This window comes from Pogona vitticeps, chromosome 2 (genome assembly GCF_051106095.1).
Source record: "Pogona vitticeps strain Pit_001003342236 chromosome 2, PviZW2.1, whole genome shotgun sequence".
Classification (NCBI taxonomy): Eukaryota; Metazoa; Chordata; class Lepidosauria; order Squamata; family Agamidae; genus Pogona; species Pogona vitticeps.
The window spans coordinates 266072622-266094350 of NC_135784.1; the positions used below are offsets into that span (position 1 = coordinate 266072622).

The 21729-nt window shown below is 41.9% G+C and overlaps 2 protein-coding genes across 4 annotated transcripts in view; one reads left to right on the forward strand and one right to left on the reverse strand.

Annotated features, from left to right (window-relative positions):
* Window positions 1-14768, reverse strand: part of RHOBTB3 (Rho related BTB domain containing 3) — a 69723-nt gene extending 54955 nt beyond the window's left edge. The window contains exons 1-2 of one of the 2 annotated variants that reach the window (XM_020793206.3): window positions 14637-14768; window positions 11296-11437 (exon numbers count right to left, since the gene is read on the reverse strand). The gene's annotated coding sequence lies outside the window, so the exon portion shown is untranslated. Of the gene's footprint in view, window positions 1-2461; window positions 2769-11295; window positions 11438-14636 lie in introns of those variants that run through there. The other variant, XM_020793205.3, reaches the window with a different exon arrangement.
* LOC110078753 (carnitine O-palmitoyltransferase 2, mitochondrial) lies at window positions 557-21203 on the forward strand. 2 transcript variants are annotated; one of them, XM_078386292.1, is made up of 5 exons: window positions 557-1816; window positions 4366-4446; window positions 5649-5755; window positions 7709-9007; window positions 20258-21203. In XM_078386292.1, exons 1-5 carry the CDS (start codon window positions 1692-1694, stop codon window positions 20590-20592), a joined length of 1947 nt encoding a protein of 648 aa, XP_078242418.1. In that variant the 5' UTR covers window positions 557-1691; the 3' UTR covers window positions 20593-21203. The 2 variants fall into 2 exon arrangements, with proteins under 2 accessions (XP_078242418.1, XP_020648863.2); XM_020793204.3 differs by lacking the exon at window positions 557-1816 and adding an exon at window positions 2169-2465.
* The last annotated feature ends 526 nt before the right edge of the window (window positions 21204-21729 follow it).

The following is a 21729-nucleotide window of genomic DNA, read 5'->3' on the forward strand; positions in this document are numbered from 1 at the left end:
GCCACATCAGATTTCCCGCCAAGCAGAGCAAGAGCCCGAGGAAGCTGCCCAAGAGTTTCCTTAGCCGACAGACAGGTGGGCCGGCTGGCAGGCGGCAGTTCTGGATGGAGGGTGCAAGAGGTGCTGTCTTGGGAGAGAGCTGGCGAGTGAGGCAAGGCTTTTTTTAAACTCTTGACAGCAGAAGATGGGCGCTTTGTGGTGGCAGGCAAACTATCATCTGGGGGGCCGCAAATGGCCCCCGGGCCGCATGTTTGAGACCCCTGCTGTAAATGCATGCTTAGGGCATCAACAAGGGAAGGGGGCATCAGGTTTTTTTTTCAGTGCTGGATTTTCCATGGACCATGGTGCAAATGGTGGACCCTACTTAACAAATCACATCCATCCACCCCTCACATTCAGCTCTCCCTCCCTCCCTCTTCCTCAAGAGCACGAAGAAAACTTTCCCTACTTAAAGTAATTTGAGTATGTGCCAGTAAATAGTATAAAGATTCACCCAGTGAGAAAATTCAGGCTTTGAGTGAAATGATCAATCATCACCATTGCTTAGTGCCTTTTGTTTATTTATTTTTTTACTTTATTTTGGGAGGTTGAGTGGCGATAAGGATAAAAAGAGCTCCTGGTCTTTAAACTCATGGCCTCTGCACTGTATGTGCAAGCCAAAGGAATAACAGCCACTGTTAAAGCTGCCCCCAAAGGGGTTTGAAGCTCTTGATTGAGCTTTTCAGTTTACAGATTCTGACAAAATCTGTCTACATTAATCAAAGCATGAAAGTGCAAGATTTGGCTGGAAGCCGGTAATTAGATTGTACATATGATTTTAGATACAATATGTGGTTCTTTTTTGCCGTACATTATATAATTAAATTACTGTATTTTCATGTGAATGTTTTAAGGTGTTTTTTTTAAACCATGGGAACCGCCATGCATTCTATTCATAGGGGGCACCACAATCTTTTCAGAATTTAGGGCTTCTAAAGGTCTTAATCCGGCAATGCTGCCAGGAGCTGTAGAAGCCCTTCTTCCAGTAATGGTGGTGAAAAACATTAAATCTGCCAAGGAGCTGGACAAGCCACACAGATACTTTCTGAAGCATATTCATTCCCCCTTACATTTTCATGTATTCCTTACCATTTCTACCAGAAGCTGTTGAGAGCCATAGAAAACTGCCCCACCAGTAAATATGTTCATTCACATCTGTGGCCACAATTAATATTGAATGGATGGAGGCAGTACATTTGGTTAACACATCTCTACTTTTATACAGTTCTACAGAATCCTTGGCTCCAGGATTTACTCTCTCATCCTCTCCTTTTCCCAAACATTTTGATTTATATATCCTTATCTTCCCCCAACATGTTTCCATGACTGAAGATAGAGTTATATGCCCCTCAAATCCACTCAGACTAGATGCAAAACAGTCGCCTCCAAATCAAAGTAAATACAGGTCGATGGGTTCTTAAAGTCAACACTTGCATAGGTGGAACTTTGTGTTTCTGCTCATCCTGTAGCAATCTACTGTATTTGTAACGCCAAGGGAATGCGTTTAAATTATAGTTATTTGTTACTCGTTTTGGGGAAGAGGCAGGGAAACTATGTTGGTAAACTGCGGACAAAAGGAAATGCACGGTGCTTCTCAAGTACTGGTAAGACGAGAAAAGAGCTATTTTGGGGTGAGGTAAAGAAAGTCTAGGATGAAACTAGCAACACTTCGTAGGCTACAGCTCGACTCTGCACTTTGGCTTCTCGGAGAAAAAACAGCCTGTGTGGTTTTGGGCAAGCTGCACAGCTCCCGAGGTACCTCCAGAAGAAGGGAACGGTAAACCACTTCTCTGTATTCTCTTCCCAGAAAACCCTGGAAAGGGTCGCCGTACGTTAGAACTGACTCGACGGCAGGCTATTATGCTTGTATAATAAATTACATAAATAATAGCACTTATTATTCAACCGACTCGTGTACGGTGGGTATTATGTAATAAATGCCTTCCTGCCGAGGCCATCCAAGAAGTACCCCTTTCCCGCCCGCCTCTCCCCCCCCCCCAATACGAGGCGAGAAGGCCGAGCGGGAAGGCCGGCGACCCAGGCACGAAGGGCGCGAGCCACCCACGCCCGCCTCGAACCACCACGGCCGTAAGTAGCGGCCTCTCGCGCGCGTTCGTTGCCTTGGCTACTGCCCAGCCAGGCGGCGGCCTCGGCCTCCGGCATCTTCGGCCGTTTTGCCCGCCCTTTGGAGAAGCGCGTGCCGGCCAGTATCGGTTGGCTTAGCTGTGCCCCGCCCGAGCCCCTCACTCCGAGCACCGGGACATGCACCGAGCTAGACCCCACTGGGGCGCCGCAACCCTGCGGAGCCGTGGGTACTGGAGGACCGTGGGGCAGCCGGAGGGCATCGTCTCGGAACAGGACACCGACCACCACTTCGTGCACCGGAGCACCATTCCTACCATGCACTTCCAGCCCAGCTTACCCAGGTTGCTCGTCCTTCCTCCAACTTGAAACTGGGGTGTGCCTGTGCCTTGGAGGTGGCAGCTGGCTAAGCCGCAGAATAACAAAAGCGACGGCGAGCGAGAGCAAAACCCACCGCCCTCTCTCCCGCCTTCTCCCATCTTTCCTTCTGCCGGGAGAAAGTAGCTCTGCACAAAGCCACTCATTTCAGTAGTGACAAATCCCAAAGGGGGTTATGTTTCAGCTTCTCAAGATTTAACTTCCTCGGAGTAACAGGAGCAGAGAAAATGCTTCTAGTTCTCACCCCATTTTTCTACAATAAAAAGCCCCCCCTTCAGTGTTTTTAGGGACGTTGCCTTGATCTTGTATGTGGGAGCAGAGGGTTCTCTTGAGTCCAAAAGGAGGAGGCCTGAGCTACTTGAAAGACCAATAAGAATTTACAGAAAATAAAGCTTGTTAAGCTCTAAGGTGTCTGGCATTACAAGTCACCCCCCACTATGGAAACCCTATGAATGAGCAATCTCCAAAATGCCCTGTCCGCTGGCTACTGGCGAGCACCAAAGAATTTCAGAAGATCGGTCTGTGCTTTATAGATTACAGCAAAGACTTTGACTGTGCACCTCACCAGAAACAATGGGTTCGTTTGAGAGCAATGGGTGTGCCTTAGCACTTGATTGTCCTGATGCATAACTTGTACAGTATTGTGGATGAGAAGCTACTACCATTAGGACAGAATATGGAGAGACAGAATGGTTTCCTATCAGCCAAGGGGTCAGAAAAGGGTGTATTTTATTCCCTTATCTATTAAATCTGTATGCAGAACATATACACAGAACCAGATTTGAGTCAGATGAAGGATGAGTGACAATTGGTGGAAGAAACACTATTAATTTAAAATATGCAGATGACACCATTTTACTGGCAGAAAGCAGCAATGACCTGAAATGACTTTTAATGAAAGTGAAGAAGAAAGTGCCAAAGCAGGACTGCAGTTGAACGTTAAGACCAAAATCATGACAACAAAAGAACTGCATAACTTTAGTACTGACAATGAAGAAACTGAAATAGGCATTTTGTATATCTTGGTTCAATCATCAATTCAAATAGAGACTGCAGTCAAGAAATCAGAAGAAGCCTGAGACTAGGAAGGGCAGCAAAGAAGGAACTATAAAAGATTATCAACTGTACGGGTGTGTCACTGGAGACCAAAACCAAGTTCATTCACACTCTTGCATTTCCAATCACCATATATGCACTTGAAAGCTGGACAGTTAAAGAAACTGACAGGAGAAAAATTGTTTTGTTTGCAATGTGGTGCTGGAGGAGAGCTTTGTGGATACCCTGAACTGCCAAAAAGATGAACAAGTGGGTTCTAGATCAAATCAAACCTGAACTAACTCTGGAAGCAAACATGTTGAAGCTGCCATACTTTGGCCAAAAGGCAGGATTCTTTGGAAAAGACAATAATGCTGGGAAAGGTAGAGGGCAGCAGGAAAAGATGAAGACCAAATACAAGATGGACTGACTCCCTAAGGTTTGAAGCTGAATACGGCAATTGAGGACAGGACATTTTGGAGAACACTCATCCATAGGGTTGCTATAAGCTAGAGTCAAGGGCATATAACAACATCAACAGCCCTGCTCAGCTCTTGTAAATTCATTAAGGTGGCTAGGAGACTTTTTTGTGATAATTGAAACTGCTTCTCACAGTATTAATTATTATTCATCTGCGGTGAGTATAATATCTCCATGACTCGGAGGCAAAGGTTTTGCCAACAGAGAGTTTATATTTTTCTTCCCAAGTGTTTAGAATGTCCTAAATTACTGATGTGTGGCCATGTGAGCTATATATATATATATATGCTAGGAGGTTTAAAGGAATCGTGGATATTTGATGTATAATTTGTTAATATTATCCTTTTACAGATTGCCTATTCCAAAACTGGAAGATACTATCAAGAGATACCTAGCTGCCCAAAAACCACTACTGAATTATGAACAATACAGGTAAAATAAATGATATTTGAAATTTTGTAACAGTTGGGAGATTCTTCTCCAAGTCTATCCCTGTCAGCTGCTCAAAAGTCTTCTGTTCTCTTTTGCCATCCAGTGCTTAAAGGAAGAGCTCTAGTTCCTTGGCAGAAGAGGTGCTTTGTATACAGAGATCCTCCCTGCTCAGTCTCAAGCAACTCTGTTTAGACTGCACCAGCCTGCTCCAAAAGGGCCAGTGTGTCATAACTAAGGTTTGACATACCAAATCCCCACTAATTCACTGGGTTTACTTACTGCAGTTTATAACACTAAGCAACAGGATTTCAGCTCTTGGGTTTGAACAGCGGCCACGAAGAGCTGAATTCTCTCTTCCTGCTTCTGCTTCTCCAAAGCCCAGTATACAGTGAGAGACCAATCCTATCTCAAATGTATTTGCATTTGTTCTTTGCATAGTGACTCATTCTCTGCACTTTTTCCTATTTATTTAAAATTCAGAAATTGAGATATTTGTGTATATAACACAAAAAAATAGGCAAGAAGCTGTAATACCTGCTTTTTATGGACTCTTGAGTATAATTTATGTAAAAATTTATTTTCTTAAAATTCCAAACCTAGAATTATTAAAAATTATACTTATAATATTCACCGGCATTGATTTTATTTGAAAACTAGTCCTATATTGATTTTGGATGTCCAGAAAATCAAGTAAGTGAGTATTATATCAGATCAAACCTGGTCTGTAGAAGCAGGAATGTGAGGCACCTGGAAGACTGGTCTTTATCTGAATCTGCTTTAGGGTGTAATCCATTAAGGTAGTACTGCAGCAGCACATACATCATTGATTTGGAGTCTGTAAAAATTCCATTATATATTACATATATGGCAAGGAAATCTTATTACTATCCTCCTTTTCCTTTTTCTCTCTCTCTTTCTTCTTTTTTCCTTTCCCCATCTTGGACTTTGTGATTAATTTGGATTTTACCTCAGTTTATTTTTATGTTATATGTAAAGCGCCCAGAGGAGACACGTTCTAGATGGGCGGTATATAAATCAAATAAATAAATAAATAAATAAATAAATAAATAAATAAATAAATAAATAAATAAATAAATAAATAAATAAATAAATAAAATGTTATAGTTACAGCTATCATAGCTATAGGTTGCTGTTAAAGTACAGTGATATTAATTAATTATTAATTCATTTTAAACTTCTAGATATACTAAAAAAATTGCCAGAGAGTTTGAAGCTGGAGAGGGCAAGTTAATACATCGTGATCTTCTTGAACATGATAAACTTAATAAGCATACAAGTTATATATCAGGTTTGGAATTTTTTAAAATTGTCTTATGATTTTTTAGAAATGTTGATTTATTTTCTCGCTTTCACTAGGTCTAGGGATTGTTTTTCAGCAGGCAAGTTGTTGTTTTTGCTGGTTGTTTTTTCATACTATCTTGCATTTTGTTTGTGCTGAATAGTCACTTAAGGAATAGCCTTGTAGACAGGTGTTATTATTATGTGGTTGCTCATAACCTAGGTTTGGGGCTAGCAATCCTAATGGTGCATGTAGCCCTTGAAATATTTTCAAAGTTTATCTGCAAATGACCTGTTCAGATTGACATACAGTGGTGCCCCGCATAGCGACGATAATCTGAGCAGCAAAGATCGCTGCAAAGCGATTTCGTTGCTATGTGAAAATAAAAAGCCCATAGGAATGCATTAAAACCCGTTTAATGCGTTCCTATGGGCAAAAAATCTCACCTTTAAGCAAAAATCCTCCATACGGCGGCCATTTTCGCTGCCCGGTAAGCGAGGAATCTAGGCAAAAACACAGCGGGCGGCCATTTTTTTACCCGGCGGCCATTTTGGAACCGCCAATCAGCTGTTGGGAAATCATCGCTATGCGATGATCAGTAAGCGAAACAGCGTACCGATCATCGCAAAGCGATTTTTTACCATTTAAAACATCGCAATGCGATCGCTTTTGCAATCGCAAAATCTTCGTCGCTATGCGGATTCGTCATTAAACGGGGCACCCGTTAAGCAAGGCACCACTGTACTATATTTTGCCGCCTCCTGAAAGCCTGCTAGGTACGTTGGATGAGGAGAAAGAAAAGAAGAAAAGGTGATGCAAATGGTATGTATGTGTGATTAAAGAGAGAGTGCATAAAATATTTGACCCTGCCCATTTTTGGCTCGAGAGCCATGTATCGCTGCATTGTGATTCTTGGCAGATTATTCTGAAAAAATGCAGCAATAAAAAAGGTAACCCACTCCTATTCTAAGTTCATTAAGGAATCCTCTCACAGTCATTAGCCTTATCCAAAATACAGGTAAAAATGTTATTCAAGCAGAAAGGCTAAGCAGTCTCTCATCTCAGTGGTTGCCTGAATCAGTTTGATACTTCTCTTGAACCCTTCTGTTAGTGTGACTATTTTTGTAGTCCAGAAATAGCACACATTATCCTTATCACTCCTTGTCCTGATTTAGAAGCAGGTAGGCTGGATATGTGAGTGGGTTGGGTACCTGACAAGTGTGACTCCCAGGAGAAGTGCCAGCCTGTGTAGCTGTAGGCAAGCTACACAGTCTCAGAACACCACTAAAAGAATGGAATAGTAAACCAGTCCATAACACTTACGTTATGAGCAAACTTTCAATAGAGATCATCTAAAGAATACCTAGGGAAGCTATACTCAGAGCCTGGAAAATAACATACTATGTTAATCATTACTTTTGCACTGAACAGGAAACAAGTGACAGATGTAGAGAATTACATTTTAAAGTAATGTTTCTAATATTCTAATGTTTCTAATATTCAAGAAATTATTTTCTTAATAATAACTCTGGTCAAATTTAAATCATATGTACACGCGATATGCAAATTAACAGTGATGTATTGGAACTGCCCCATAGCATCTAATTCCCAATCAGAATAAACATACAGAAGGACTTCTTTCAACTTGATTGACATATTCAGACTCACTGATAAAATTGTTACTTGTCTGAAGATAGATTGGCCTAAATGAACACTCACCAATGGTAAACCCTGGCACAGCCATTTCCAGAGTAGTGTGGGAAAGACTCATTAGAATGTCAAAAATAAGTTAACAATGTAAATGCAAGATCAGGAAAAAAATTGTCAGGTTTCATGCATGATTTAACTTCCATATCATAGTCCTTGTTTTTATATATATATACTGTGTTATTGTGCAAATATGTTTATGTGTTCAACAGCTAAATATGTATTTTATTAACAAAATTGTTTTTGTTTTTGTAGCACCTTGGTCTGACATGTATCTTTCAGCAAGAGAACCTATTGTTTTTAACTACAACCCTTTTATTACTTTAAATCCTGATCCAAACCCAAGATACAGCAATCAAATAGTGAGAGCAACAAATCTGGTTGTATCATCATTAAAGTTTCTTAACTCTCTGAAGAATGACTATTTGCGACCAGATATATATTACGTAAACCGCAGATGGGGGCAGAGTAAAGTTTTCAAACACTTTATACGTATGCTACCACCTACTTTATCTTGGTATGGAGCTTATTTGGTGAATGCTTATCCTTTAGATATGTCACAGTATAAGTCACTTTTCAACAGTACCAGGATTCCTAATTTAAGCAAAGATTCATTGTTCACAGATGAATTTGCAAGACATTTGTTGGTGATGAGAAATGGTCATTTTTATGTTTTTGAAGTATTGGATCCTTTTGGTAACATTCTACACCCATCTGAAATTCAGGCTCATTTAACACAAATAATACATGATGCTGATCGGTTGCCTGGGTTTGAACTCTCCCTCCTGACTACTGAAGAAAGAAATACCTGGGCAACATTAAGGCAAGAACTTGTCCTGAAAGGTAATGAAGAAAACCTGAAGAAAATTGACAGTGCAGTTTTTTGTCTTTGTTTAGATAACACTTCCCCCAAAAATGAAACTGAGCTTGCACATTGTTTTCTTCATGGATATGGCTTTAATCGCTGGTTTGACAAATCCTTTAGTCTGATTGTCACAAGTGATGGTACTGCAGGAATAAATTTTGAACACTCTTGGGGTGATGGAGTTGCAATTCTACGATTTATAAATGAAGTATATAGAGACAGTACAGAGCATCCAGCTCTTGTACCAGAAGCCAGTCCAGCTTTTTTTGTTACGTCATTTGACAAACTGGAATTTAATTTGGGACGCACCATAACATCTGCCATAAATGCTGCACGTATAAAATTCAATGAAAAAAGGGAAAGGTTTTGTGTTAGATCATTTAGGTATGAACAATTTGGAAAACAGTTTGCAATGAATCAAAACTTGAGCCCTGATGCTGTGTTTCAGCTTGCATGCCAGATGGCCATCTATCGTCAGTACAGAAAATTAGTGCCTTCTTATGAAGCTTGCAGTACTGCAGCTTTTAAGCATGGTCGCACAGAGACAATTCGCCCAACATCTGTATATACAAAAAAATGTGCCACTGCATTCTTTGATGAGCGAGGAAAGTATAGCATTGAAGACATGAGAAATATGATTGATGAATGTTCAAGGTACCATAAACGCTTACAACTGGAAGCTACATTAGGTTAGATATTTTCTTTTTGTTATGTAGATAATGATTATTCTAAGTTTTGTAAGTTTTTCTAGGACTGACCTTATATAAGGTCTTTATTGTATCAATATATTTTACTTTGTAAAAGCTGTTGCAAATACTGTTTTTGTTGCCAGATGTCTTTTAGAAAGGATAAGGATCTTCAACATTTTTCTATAGAAGCAGAAGTTATGTTACCCTGGCTTTTCCTAATTTAACTAAAAAACTTACTGACTAACATGGTTACATTGAAAAGTACTTCTACTATTTTTTTATTTATTTTCCACTTTGCCTCCATGTTGCTGAAGGTGTGATATATCATATTCTCACCTCCATTTTATTTTCACAATGACCCTGTCAGATAGGTTAGGCTGAGAGTTTTACAGTGCAGTTCAATATATGTCTCCTCCAAAGTATGTTCCATTAAATTCAACTGGGCTTACTCCCAGGTAGGTGTGTAACATTGAAGCCTTTATGATTATTCATTGATCTTGGCTGAGCATGGATTGGGACCATGGTACTACAACTCTAATCCTATACCAATCATGACATTGCACTAATTCTTTAATGGATAGGGAAATGGCAAATCAGCAGATAGCAAAATTAAGCTTTTAAAATGAGAGAATAGCAGCTCTCCAATAAAAGCCATTAAGGTACCTTACAATTGGCTAATTCCTTTTCTTTCTTTTTTAAAGTCTTTGTACAACTATGGTTGGGCTGGGGAACAGACACTAGATATAATTCTAACAAAAAGAAGAAAGAGGTCACATAGAAACACTATATAATCCAGCCGTAACTGGGAAAATATAAGTTTTATTGTAAGAAGAGATAGTAGAATCTAGTGGTTCCCAACCTTGGGTAAGCCAGATGTTCTTGGACTGCAGTTCCCCAAAACTGTGGTGGCTGAGGTTTATGGGAGTTGCAGCCCAAGAACACCTGGAATACCCAAGGTTAGGAACCACTGACCTAGATGAATAGATTAGCATCCTTTCCTTGCGTTCAAAGTTCTATGAAACTTAAATAGTGCTTGATTTGCAGATATACCTGATTTTTTTATTGTTGATATGAGTGTTATTGTTAGGATGGTGAGGGAGGGCAATTAAGATAGTCTACTCCAAGAAGCTTATAGGTACTAATGGTTTCTTGATAGGTCTTTGGGTGGGGGTGGTTCCTGTTGTCTTGGCATTCAATTCTGTCAAAGTCCTGGTTGATCTCTGGAATAGGGAAGTGGCTACAGAAGTCAACAAAATTGCTCCTAAGCATCCCCTTTCATGAATAAAGCCAAACTTGGTCCTTGATTTATCAAGCTACTGATGGTGATGAAATGAATGAATGGATACTGGGCTGACAGTGGCAGAAAACTTAAGAATGTATCCGACCAAACACAGATCTTTGGAAGGTCTGCTCTGTGGTGATGCTGGCAATGAATAAGTCATTTTTCTCTGCCAGCATTACATCTGTTCAGAGTCATCCAACAGTGCTGTTTCACGTGTCAGTGCCTTTTAGGCACTTCCCCACAAATGTAAACTGTAGACCACTCAACAATTTGCGTGGCACTTTGCAAATAAAACCACTCAAATCCATTCTGACTTAGATGCTGTAATCGAGACTGTTCCAATGGAAGTTTTGGCTCCTGCTTGTCTAGTAAAGGATACATTTCAACTTGAGTAGCCTGAGGTTCTTCTTCGTGTCCTCTGTGAATGCACACAAATAGGTTGTTCTGCGCCTGCACAGGACGTCTCGGAATTTTCCAGAGCTTAAAAACACGTGATTAGTAGGACTTTCCCCCGTGGAGTGTATGCTCCACCCACCCAAGGTCCTCTCAGTTCCTTTTAGCCGCCACGTAGGTTAGACCTATATCGGAGCGCTACAGCAACTTCTTTCAAATCAGTATTCTGTACCTCACCCTTTTTTCTCATCTACCTTTCCATTTTCAATCGACGTTCTCCCGTGGGTTATTTTTCTTTTACCCATTGACTTTTATCCCTTTTTGTTCACTCCTTCACTCCCAACCTATTCCTCCTCCCCACTTTTCCCCTTCCTTTTCCACCTTTTATGGCCTCTCCAGCGCCATTCAAGTGGTGTGTGCTCTGCACTAATAAGATCCCACAATCGGGCAGACACGATCGCTGTCTTTTCTGTTTGGGCGAAGAGCACCAGACACAATCTTGTTCTGCGTGCAAGAGGCTCACTAAACCAGCCTTGAAACTTTGGCTTCAGAGACTTAGATCTCATCTCTGGGAGAAATCTCTTCACCCTCCATACACATGGATGGAACCTACCTCATCACCGGTTCCACGCTCCGATCCATCCAAGTCAATGTCGAGCCCAATGCCGCCATCACCGGGCAAAAGGAGCAATCCAAAGCAAGACCAAAGTTGGTATCGACGTCAAAAGCCTCTGCTTCCCAGGCTAAACACTCTCCTAAAAGAAGAAAGGAAAAGAGCAAAAAACCCCAAAATTAAAAAACTCTCCAAGACCCTCTGTGTGGAGCAACCTTTTCCATCACTTCCTTCTCCGATCTTGGAAGAATCATCCAGGGACACTCATCATTCTCCTTTACCAAGAGATTATCACTCTATACCTCCTGCGCAGGCTTCCGTATCAGCGAGTAGCTCTGTTCCCACTATTGGCCTTTCTATGGCTGATGATCACTCCAGCCAGGCCTCTGCCCATTCTAGTCCTGCATCATCAGGACGGGCGATACCGATACTACTTTCTGATTCTGATTCTCCCCAACAATCTCCCAGAAAACACACATCTAAGTGGAGACACCTTTTTCCACCTTATCATCCTCCATATGGAGAAGTAATCTATTATCAGGAGCCACCTTGTTACCATTATGAGCTCCCTCGACACTACTACCAACCTTGGTATCACAAACGAGGTGAGTACGGCGTTCCATATTACCCATATATCCAAGAGGACATACCAGAACAGGTCCCCTACGACAAACCTAAGAGAGTGTGCTACACCGTTGGCATCCCCATCTCCACCTCAACACGGACATCATAAACCTTCTTCACACGCTCTACCTTCTGAACAACTCGCTTCCTCAAAACCATCTCGTAAACGTCATGACACCTTACCAGAACATTCAACATCAAAACGACCAGAACATTCAACATCGGAATGATCTTGATATAAGCCCATACCACCATCGGTATTGCAACATCATTGACCCTCAGTTCAAGCCACCATTACTTACAAGGGGCCTCCTCCTCCTCCCTCTGATCCTGGCAGATCGCAACCAATCAGACCTCGCCAACCTGCCTCTCCCTCCACTTCATCTTCAACAGATCAAGATTCTCCAGTATCTCTCAAGAATCTCCATCTAACATACCTACCCCTGGATCGGATGTGGCTGACAACCACCCTCCTTCTCCATCAGAGGATTTCACCTCCTATTCCCAACTCGTTATGAGGATGGCCAAATCCCTGGAACTCGACGTCGAAGAACCACCACCACTTAAGCAAGATTTGGTCTTCAATTATATAAATCAGGATAAAACTCCCCTGCTTAGCCTCGCTTTCATCCTTCCAATACTAGATTTGGTCAAGGAGTCCTGGGACAAGCCTCCTTTATCCCTACAAATTTCAAGGAGAGTGGAGAATCATTATAAAACACACAGTACCAACACATCTTTCTTAACAAAGCACCCTACTCCCAATTATATTATTGTAGAATCAAACCAATCCAGGGCTCGGAACAAATCATCAGTCACCCCAACAAACAGGGAAGGTCAGAAACTAGACATTCTTAAGAGACGGCTCTACTCCCTCACCTTTTTCCTGATGAAAGTAACAAATTATCAAGTGGCGATGGGCACATATTTATTTATTTATTTATTTATTTATTCATTCATTCATTCATTCATTCATTCATTCATTCATTCATTTATATCCCGCCTATCTAGCCAACACAGGACCACTGTAGGCGGCTAACAATCAACAAATAATTAAAATATACATATATAGAACAGCCAATGATAAAACTACAGAGATAGAAACCAAATAGAAAAGAAGAGAAAAGGAGCATCAGAGATAATTGACACACCATTGTCAATTATGGAATAAGGTTCTCCCTATTCTTCAGATGGTACCTGAAGCATCTAAAACGGAAGCTCTTAACATCCATACTGAAGCTTTTATGCTTGCTAAACAACAAAGAATCGCATCCTGACACACTGCTGATGCTGCTTCCAAAGCCATGGCCACATCAATTGCACTTTAACGCCATGCTTGGCTCAGATCCGCAGGTATCTCTGATGATACAAGATCTCAAATCGAAGATTTACCTTTGATGGTGCTGGCCTTTTCAACCAAAATACAGATGTCATGGATAATTTGCATAAAATCAGGAAAACTGCTCACTGTTATTCAACTCAACAACCTTATCGATTCCAAAGACCTCAGTTGCACAGACAACAATTCGTCCAGCAGCCTTATCTACCATATCAGCAGCAATGCAAGCCTTACAAACCTCTGATGACTGAACAACCATTTCTGATTCAGACTACTTCCACCGCTCTACCCTTTCAAGCTCAAGCCCAACATCAACGTCAACAACCCTTTTGGCGCAATCAAAAGTGGGATAAGCAATAGCGATGATTTTCTAAATTTCGCCTTTATACACCCAACATTTACCCACACTCATCTATACCCTTTTCTCCAATTTTGGATTCATATCACTAATGACCATTGGGTCCTATCTATAGTCGAACATGGCTTTTATATGGAATTCCACTATATATCCCCTCTTGGTCAAATTAAATATACAGTACCTCCTACTCTTCAGCCATGGAAGAAGAAGTTTCCCTTCTTCTACTCGAACATGCTATCATTCCTGTCCCAACGGAGGATCTTCATAACAGTTTCTACTCACGTTATTTTACAGTACCCAAGAAAGACAGAGGACTCTGTCTTATTCTTGATCTTTGACACCTAAATAAATTCATCCAACCCAAATGATTTACAATGATCACATTGAACACTGCTATTCCCCTCCTTTCACAGGGAGACTAGTTTGTTCTCATTGACCATGATGATGCCTACTTCCACATTTCCATTCATCTGAAACATCACAAATACTGTACCTTCGTTTCCATTTCAACGGTGTCGCCGTTGAAAGAACTTTTACGAAATGCCTAGCACCAGTTGCAGCATATCTTCGTCTACAGGGAATTACCATATTCCCTTACATTGACAACTGGCTCATCATCTCCCACTCTTACCAAGCTGCTATCAATGCTACTCATATCACTCTCAATACCTTACAGCGCCTTGGTCTCAAAGTCAACTTCTCCAAGTCTCATCTCGAGCCTTCACAAACAGCCAAATACATTGGTGCCTGCCTCGATTCCACCAAAGCCCGAGCCTTTCTTCCTCCAGACTGACTAGAAAAGTCAAAATTAGCAGTTTGACACTTCCAACCCCACACTTTGGTTTCTGCACACCAGGCTCAACATCTACTAGGTCTCATGGCCTCCACTACTTCTGTGATTCAACACTCCAAACTCAAAATGCGATCTCTTCAATCACGGTACCTCTCTCTTTTCAACCCATTCATAGACCATCCATCAAAATGTCTCAGGGTAACTCCAGAACTTGCCCAACAACTTACCTGGTGGACCTTTGTCCCAAACCTCCTCATCAGCCAACCTTTCACACTTCTCCAGCTCACTATCCAGGTTACTACCGACACCAGTCCTCTAGGATGAGAAACTCACTGCGAAGACCACAGAATCCATGCCCTGTGGTCAAAGAAAGAACAATCATTACACATCAACCAGCAAGAACTCTGAGCAGTTATCAAAACCTTCAGAGCCTTTCAACCTTTGATCTCAGGTCGAGCTGTCCAACTTGCAACGGACAACACAACAGCTATGTACTGTGTGAATAAGCAAGGTGGTACGCACTCTCTTTCATTCCTGTTTCTGGCAGTTTGTCTTTAGGAATGGTGCTACCTCCACCATGTATTTCCAATCGCAGTTCACACTGTCACAGAGGACAACATTTTAGCGGACCACCTCAGTCGTCTCACAGTATCAAATCATGAATGGACACTCGGTGACTCCATCTTCACTCAGATTTGCCGTGATTGGGGAGAACCACTCATCGATGTCTTTGCAACAGCAAACAATGCGAAGTGCAGTCAATACTGCTCCCATGCTGGGATCAGCACCGATTCAATCAGGGATGCCTTCATGATCAATTAATCATCTTCTCTACCTACATTTCCCCCAATCCCTCTCATCCAAAGAACCGTAATCAGAATTTGCCAATTCCACACCGATGCAATTCTGATCGCTCCTTGGTGGCCTCGACAACCATGGTTTACATACCTCAAGTCGATGTCAACCACTTTTCTCCACCTCCCCACCGCTGAACCTGCTTTCTCAGGACAACGGCAAGATTTATCACTCAGATCTAACGTCCCTCAAACTTACAGCATGGAGGATTCTTCCCCCATAGCAGCCATCATTAGTAGAGCTAGGAAGCCATCCACACAAATTCTTTATAATTATAAATTGAAGTCTTTTTCTACCTATGCTGCCTCTAAAAATCTTTCAGCCTCCCCAAGTTCTCTAGATACATTGCTTAATTATCTTTGTGAGGAGGAGAGTAAAGAAACAGCAAGTAGTGAGCCGTCCCCTCAGATAGTTATTGTGGAGTCAGAGATATCAGTGAAGCCAGGAATAAAAGAACAAGCAGAGGAGATAGAGGAAGGTCGTGCGGGCAGAATAGAGAGAGCTCGAGAGGAGGAAAGGCGCGCAGGAGAGGAGGAAAGGCGCGCGGGAGAGGAGGAAAGGCGCGCGGGAGAAAGTCAGTTGAAATGGTTGAGAGAGGAAAGAGAAGGTGCGAGAAGCAAGGTGTACCGTGAAAGAGAGCAGATAGATGTTTTCCTAACTACCGAAGAGGGAGAGATCTCTAAAGAGAGGGAGAAGATGTCTGTATTCAAAGAGAGAGAGTCTGGAAAGTCAATTGAAGATGTTCAAGATCTGCCCAAGCCCTGTTAGAAGGTGGAAGTGAGGAGGGAAAGACCGGCACGACAAGACCAATCATTCCCGGTCTGAGCCCCGAGGAATGGACCGTATTGGTCTTCCCGAAGAAGCGTGGTCCTGCTCGGATGGTGCATCACATTCCCCCAGAAGTGGAGAAGAAAATATCGAGAGAGGGGGATTGGGCCCGCCACCCTTGTTGCGGGACCCTGTGCGCTGTTCGCAACAGTTTTCTGAGACTACCCACGGAAGAGGAAGAGAAAACAAGAACCTACTACTAAAAGGGTTAGATGAAGATAAGTCGTTATTATGGTTCTGGGAGAGTTCTCCTCCCTCGTTGTCTGTTCATGGTTCAAATGTTAGCAACAAAGAAATGGCAAGTAATCTTATTAATAAAAATGTTTTGTTAAATACTTCTGAATCCTCTCTCGTGTCTCCAAGTAAGGAAAAGCCCCTTAAAGACAGAGAACCCACTCACAATCTTTTATACCTTTTCAACCTGGGACTCTCTCAAGCCACTCTCAGAGTTTATATTGCTGCAGTTATAGCTCAGCAACCACCAGATGCAGAATCAGCAAAATTTTTCTCTCATCCAACCTTGAAAAGATTTTTTAAAGGACTTCACAATATTTGCCCTCCACAGCGACCTCCACTTCATCAGCGGTCTCTCCAAACTGTTCTGAATGCTCTCACCAAACCACCATTTGAACCCAACGGCTTCCACTAACTTGAAACTTCTTTCATTGAAGACTCTTTTCCTGGTAACCATCACCTCAGCTCGTCGAGTGAGTGAGCTTTCTGCTCTCAGATCTGACTCTCCATACATACAATCCCATCCTAACAAAGTCACACTTTATCCAGATGTCTCATTCCTTCCTAAGGTAGTATCCGATTTTCATTTGAATCAACTTATCATCTTACTATCTCTCTTTCCTTCACCAACTTCTGATCTTGAGTGCATGCTCCACACTTTAGACATTTGTCGCACTTTTGCATTCTACATAGACAGAATAAAAACTTTCAGGGCATCCCCTCGGCTCTTCATTCGTTTTCATGGACCTCATAAAGGCTCTCCTGCATCATCGCAGACCTTGTCTTGGTGGATAGTTCAAGCCATCTCCCTGGCTTATGAGCTTGCAGAGAAAGAGCCTCCTGACACCATTAAGGCCCACTCCACAAGAGCTATGGCTACCTCCACTGCATTTCAGTGTGGTGTGGACATTTCCAACATCTGTCAGGCGGCCACATGGTCCAATTCATCCACCTTCATCTCACACTACAGACTGAATGTTCGAGCAAAGAATGATGCCCAGTTTGGGTGAGCTATACTGACATCCTTTCTTCAGTGACGGCCCACCAACCGGTAAGTGAGTTTGCTAGTCATCCATTTGTGTGCATTCACAGAGGCCATGAAGAAGAAAGAGAGATTACCTACCTGTAACCATGGTTCTTCGAGTGATCCTCGGTGAATCAACACATCCCGCCCATCCTCCCCTCTGTCCGTCACTCTGTTGTCTTTATTTAACCTTTTTGACAGTGGCGGACTTTGGGAACTGAGAGGACCTTGGGCAGGCGGAGCATGTGTTCCACAGGGGAATGTCCTACTAACCAGGTGTTTTTAAGCTCTAGAAACGTCTGAGATGTTCTGCGCAGGCACAGAACAACCCATTTGTGTGCATTCATAGAGGACCACTTGAAGAACCATGATTACAGGTAGGTAACCTCTCTTTATGGACAGGATCCCTGGAGAGGTGAAAGCCACAACTTGCATGTAGTATCCTTACCCATTTTGGCTCATTAAAGTAGCCAGAGGAGGTTTGATGGAAAATACCAATCTGCCATAAAAAGGCTGTCGTAAGACCACTGTTGAGGTTCTTGGGTAACTATAGATCTATTTAAATCTGGCTATGAGATGCAGTCAACACTGGTCACACTGACCTCTGCTGGGAACTGGACAGGGAGATATGTCTCTGCTAGCTCTGTTGGAGCTCTCAGCAGCTATCCATACCATCAGTCATGGTATCCTTTTGGGTTGTCTGTGTAGAATGGGACTTGGTGCAGCTGGTCTTACAGTCCTTCCAAGTCCTTCCTTGAGGGCGAATGTTGGAAGGTGCTGTTGGGGATTCATGTTTAACAACTTCACTGTTGGTATATGATGTCCCTCAGGGTTCTGACTTGTGTCCTATAAAGTTCTGAATACTGGTGTCATCAATATGTTGATGACATCCAACTCTCTCTCTCTCTCCTTTTGATCTAAATCTGATGAAGTTATTTCAGTGCTAAATCAGTGTCTGGAGTCAGGAATGTACTATAAGAGAGTGAACAAGTTGAGGCTTAATCCAGATATGACAGAGGTGCTCCTGATAAATAGAAAGATAAATCAGGGGATAGAGATTCAAGCAGTACTACAGTGGTGCCCAGCATGACGACGATAATTCATTCCATTAAAATCGCTGTACAGCGAAATCGTCATGTGAAAACAGTTTCCCCATTGGAATGCATTGAAAACCAGTTAATGTGTGACTCCAATGGGGAAATTACCTTGTCGTCCAGCAAAGATCCTCCATAGGGCAGCCATTTTGCGAGTGCCGATCAGCTGTTTTTAATCGCTGTCTTCCAAAGCAGGGATCCAGAAAACAGTGGGAGGCCTTTTTGTGAAGCCGATGATCAGCTGTAAAGATCGTCGTTTTGCGATTAAACGGTCCGTGAAGCACGGACCAAGTCGTCGTCAAGCGGAATTCCCCCACTGAAATGCCTGTTTTGCGAATCACTATAGTGACTGCAAAAAGGCATTGTCCTGCGGTTTTGTCGTTCTGCAGGGTCATCGTCATGCGGGGCACCACTGTACCTTATAAGTGACTACACTCCTGAAAAAATAAGTTCACAATTTATGTATGGTGCTGGATTAATTCTTTAGCCTAGGTGCTCAGCAGTGAGCAGAAGTGCTGGAAGAAGAATAGAGGGGGTGCACCATTTCCACATGTTCCTGGAGATGTTTGACTTGCCTTAGTTACATCTGTACTGGATTACTGCAGTATGTGCTATGAGGAGCTGCCTTTGAAGAATGTTCCAAAACTAGCCCAAACTAGTGCAGTCAAATTGCTGGCTGCAGCTAGTTTTAGGGAACATATAACTCCTTCCAAAAGCAAAGCAAAAGTGTGCTGCTTATATACCGCCCCATAGTGCTTCAAGCACTCTCTGGGCAGTTTACAAGTTAATTATGCAGACTACACATTGCCCCCCCCCCCCAGCAAGCTGGGTACTCATTTTACCGACCTCGGAAGGATAGAAGGCTGAGTCAACCTTGAGCCGGCTACCTGGGATTGAACCCCAGGTTGTGAGCACAGCTTTGGCTGCAGTACAGCGGTTTAACCACTGCGCCACAAGGCTCTGTTAAAAAGTGCCTGGTGCTAGTCCATTCAATTCAAGATGCTGGTTACAATCTATAAAACCAATCAATAAAACTTGGCTTCAGGTTATTAGAAAGACTGTATCCTCCTGTACAACTCTCTGGGCTTTAAGATGAGAAGCCCTTCTCACAGTACCACCATCTTCAAAGGCCCAGTTGATGAGGACTTGAGAGTTGGGCCTCTTAATGGCAATGCCCAGGCTCTGGAACACCTTGACAAGAAAGGCTAGGTTTGTCCCCTTCTTGATCTCCTTCCAGCAAGAGGTGAAGACCATTTTTATTTAAGCAGGTGTTTGGCAATTACCATCTCAGCTGATGTGTTGGTTTTCACTATTTCCCGGTAAATTATTACTACAATTTTCATCTAAATTGTTTTAATCAGTCTTAAAAATTTAATTATGTAGTTAAATTAAATTCTGTTTTAATGTTTGTAGTATCATTTTAATCTTCTCTTGTTTTAAACTGTTCTGTAAGCTACCTTGGGTCCCAGTTCTCAAGAAAGGCAACATACAAATGAAATAAATAAATAAATATTATCATGAAAAACTACTTTTCTTTTACTACTGTTAGATCATCACAAATTATGTGATGTGGCATAAGAAATCAGAAGCACAGTCCACCTGATATTAAGTCTTTCAAAATCATATTAATTCAAATGGGGAATGATATACATGGATAAAATCAAAATATTTCCAAGATGCTTAACTTCAGCTGGACTGTGCCTGATATTTCCTTATTGTTCTATAAAAAGTTATAATGAGTATTTTTTTTACAAGTAAATTACTAGATTCTGCATACTCATATTCAATACATTTGCTGTTTTTCTGTATCCAGGCCAAGGATTTGATCGCCATTTATTTGCCTTGAAGTACCTTGTCCAGCGCAGAGGTGGACGTATTCCTGATATTTATAATGACCCTGCTTATAAAAATATAAACCATATTATTGTTTCAACTAGTACATTAGGCAGTCCAGCAGTTCATTATGGTGGGTTTGGACCAGTGGTGCCAGATGGTTTTGGTGTGGGTTATAATGTGTTTGATACTTGGATAGGATGCATTATAACTAACTATTCAGAGGAAGACTTAGAAGAACTTCTGAAAAACCTTGAATATACTTTGAATGATATATTTGATATTTTAGAAGGAAGAAAACTTCAGCAGTGTTAAATAGTATTATTTTGAGGTAATAAATAATTATGTATTAGCAACACACACATTCTGTAATACTGTGTTCTTATTGCATATTATTGTTGTTTGTGATTTTATATTAAAGAAAATACCAGCACATTTCTTTTTATTCTACTTATTCTGTGGGGTTCTTCAAGCCTATGGAAGTCATTATGTACTGAACGGTATACGTGTTAACTGGTTCTCAAAATGCTTCCTGGCACGTGCAATCCATATTTTGCCCATCCTTGCTCTAGGACCCAAAGTATTATCCTATTTATACTTAGGTAAAGGTTCCCCTTGACATTTAGCCCAGTCGTGTCCGACTTTAGGGCGTGGTGCTCATCCCCGTTTCCAAGTCATAGAGTCAGCGTTTGTCTGAAGACAGTTTCTGTGGTTATGTGGCCAGCACGACTAGACACGGAACGCCTTTACCTTCCCACCAAGGTGGTACCTATTTATCTACTCGCATTTTTACATGCTTTCAAACTGCTAGGTTGGCAGGAATTTATACTTAATATTTTGTATTTAGAAGTTATACTGTCCACTTACACAGAAGAAAAAAAGATAGCTAAATCAAATATGGGCTAAAATTAACAAGGTAAAGGTTCCCCTTGACAATTTTTGTCCAGTCGTGTTCGACTCTAGGGGGAGGTGCTCATCTCCGTTTCCAAGCCATAGAGCCAGCGTTTGTCCGAAGACAATCTTCCATGGTCACATGGCCAGTGCGACTTAGACACGGAACGCTGTTACCTTCCCACCGAGGTGGTCTCTATTTATCTACTTGCATTTGCATGCTTTCGAACCGCTAGGTTGGCGGTAGCTGGGACCAGCGACGGGTGCTCACTCCGTCGCGTGGATTCGATCTTACGACTGCTTGGTCTTCTGACCCTGCAGCACAGGCTTCTGCGGTTTAGCCCGCAGCGCCACCACGTCCCTTTTAAAATTAACAAGAATTAAGTCAAATCAGTGATTTTGAGGGTCACCACATAGAAGTAGATTTTCATTGGAATACAGCAACCACTAAACAGTAAAGCTCTCAGATCAGATCAGTAGTTTGTAGAGGAACGAAAGCCATACACATTAAAGGCAACTGATTAACCTGTGTACAGAGAAAATGGCCCAGTTTGCAGTACA

What these genes read in the sequence shown, in the direction of transcription:
- LOC110078753 (XM_020793204.3), top strand. Translation starts at nt 2,302, where the DNA reads ATGCACCGAGCTAGACCCCACTGGGGCGCCGCAACCCTGCGGAGCCGT. An exon ending in TTCCAGCCCAGCTTACCCAG is followed by an intron (nt 2,466 to 4,365) that starts GTTGCTCGTCCT and finishes ATCCTTTTACAG; the next exon opens with ATTGCCTATTCCAAAACTGG. An exon ending in ACAACTGGAAGCTACATTAG is followed by an intron (nt 9,008 to 20,257) that starts GTTAGATATTTT and finishes TTCTGTATCCAG; the next exon opens with GCCAAGGATTTGATCGCCAT.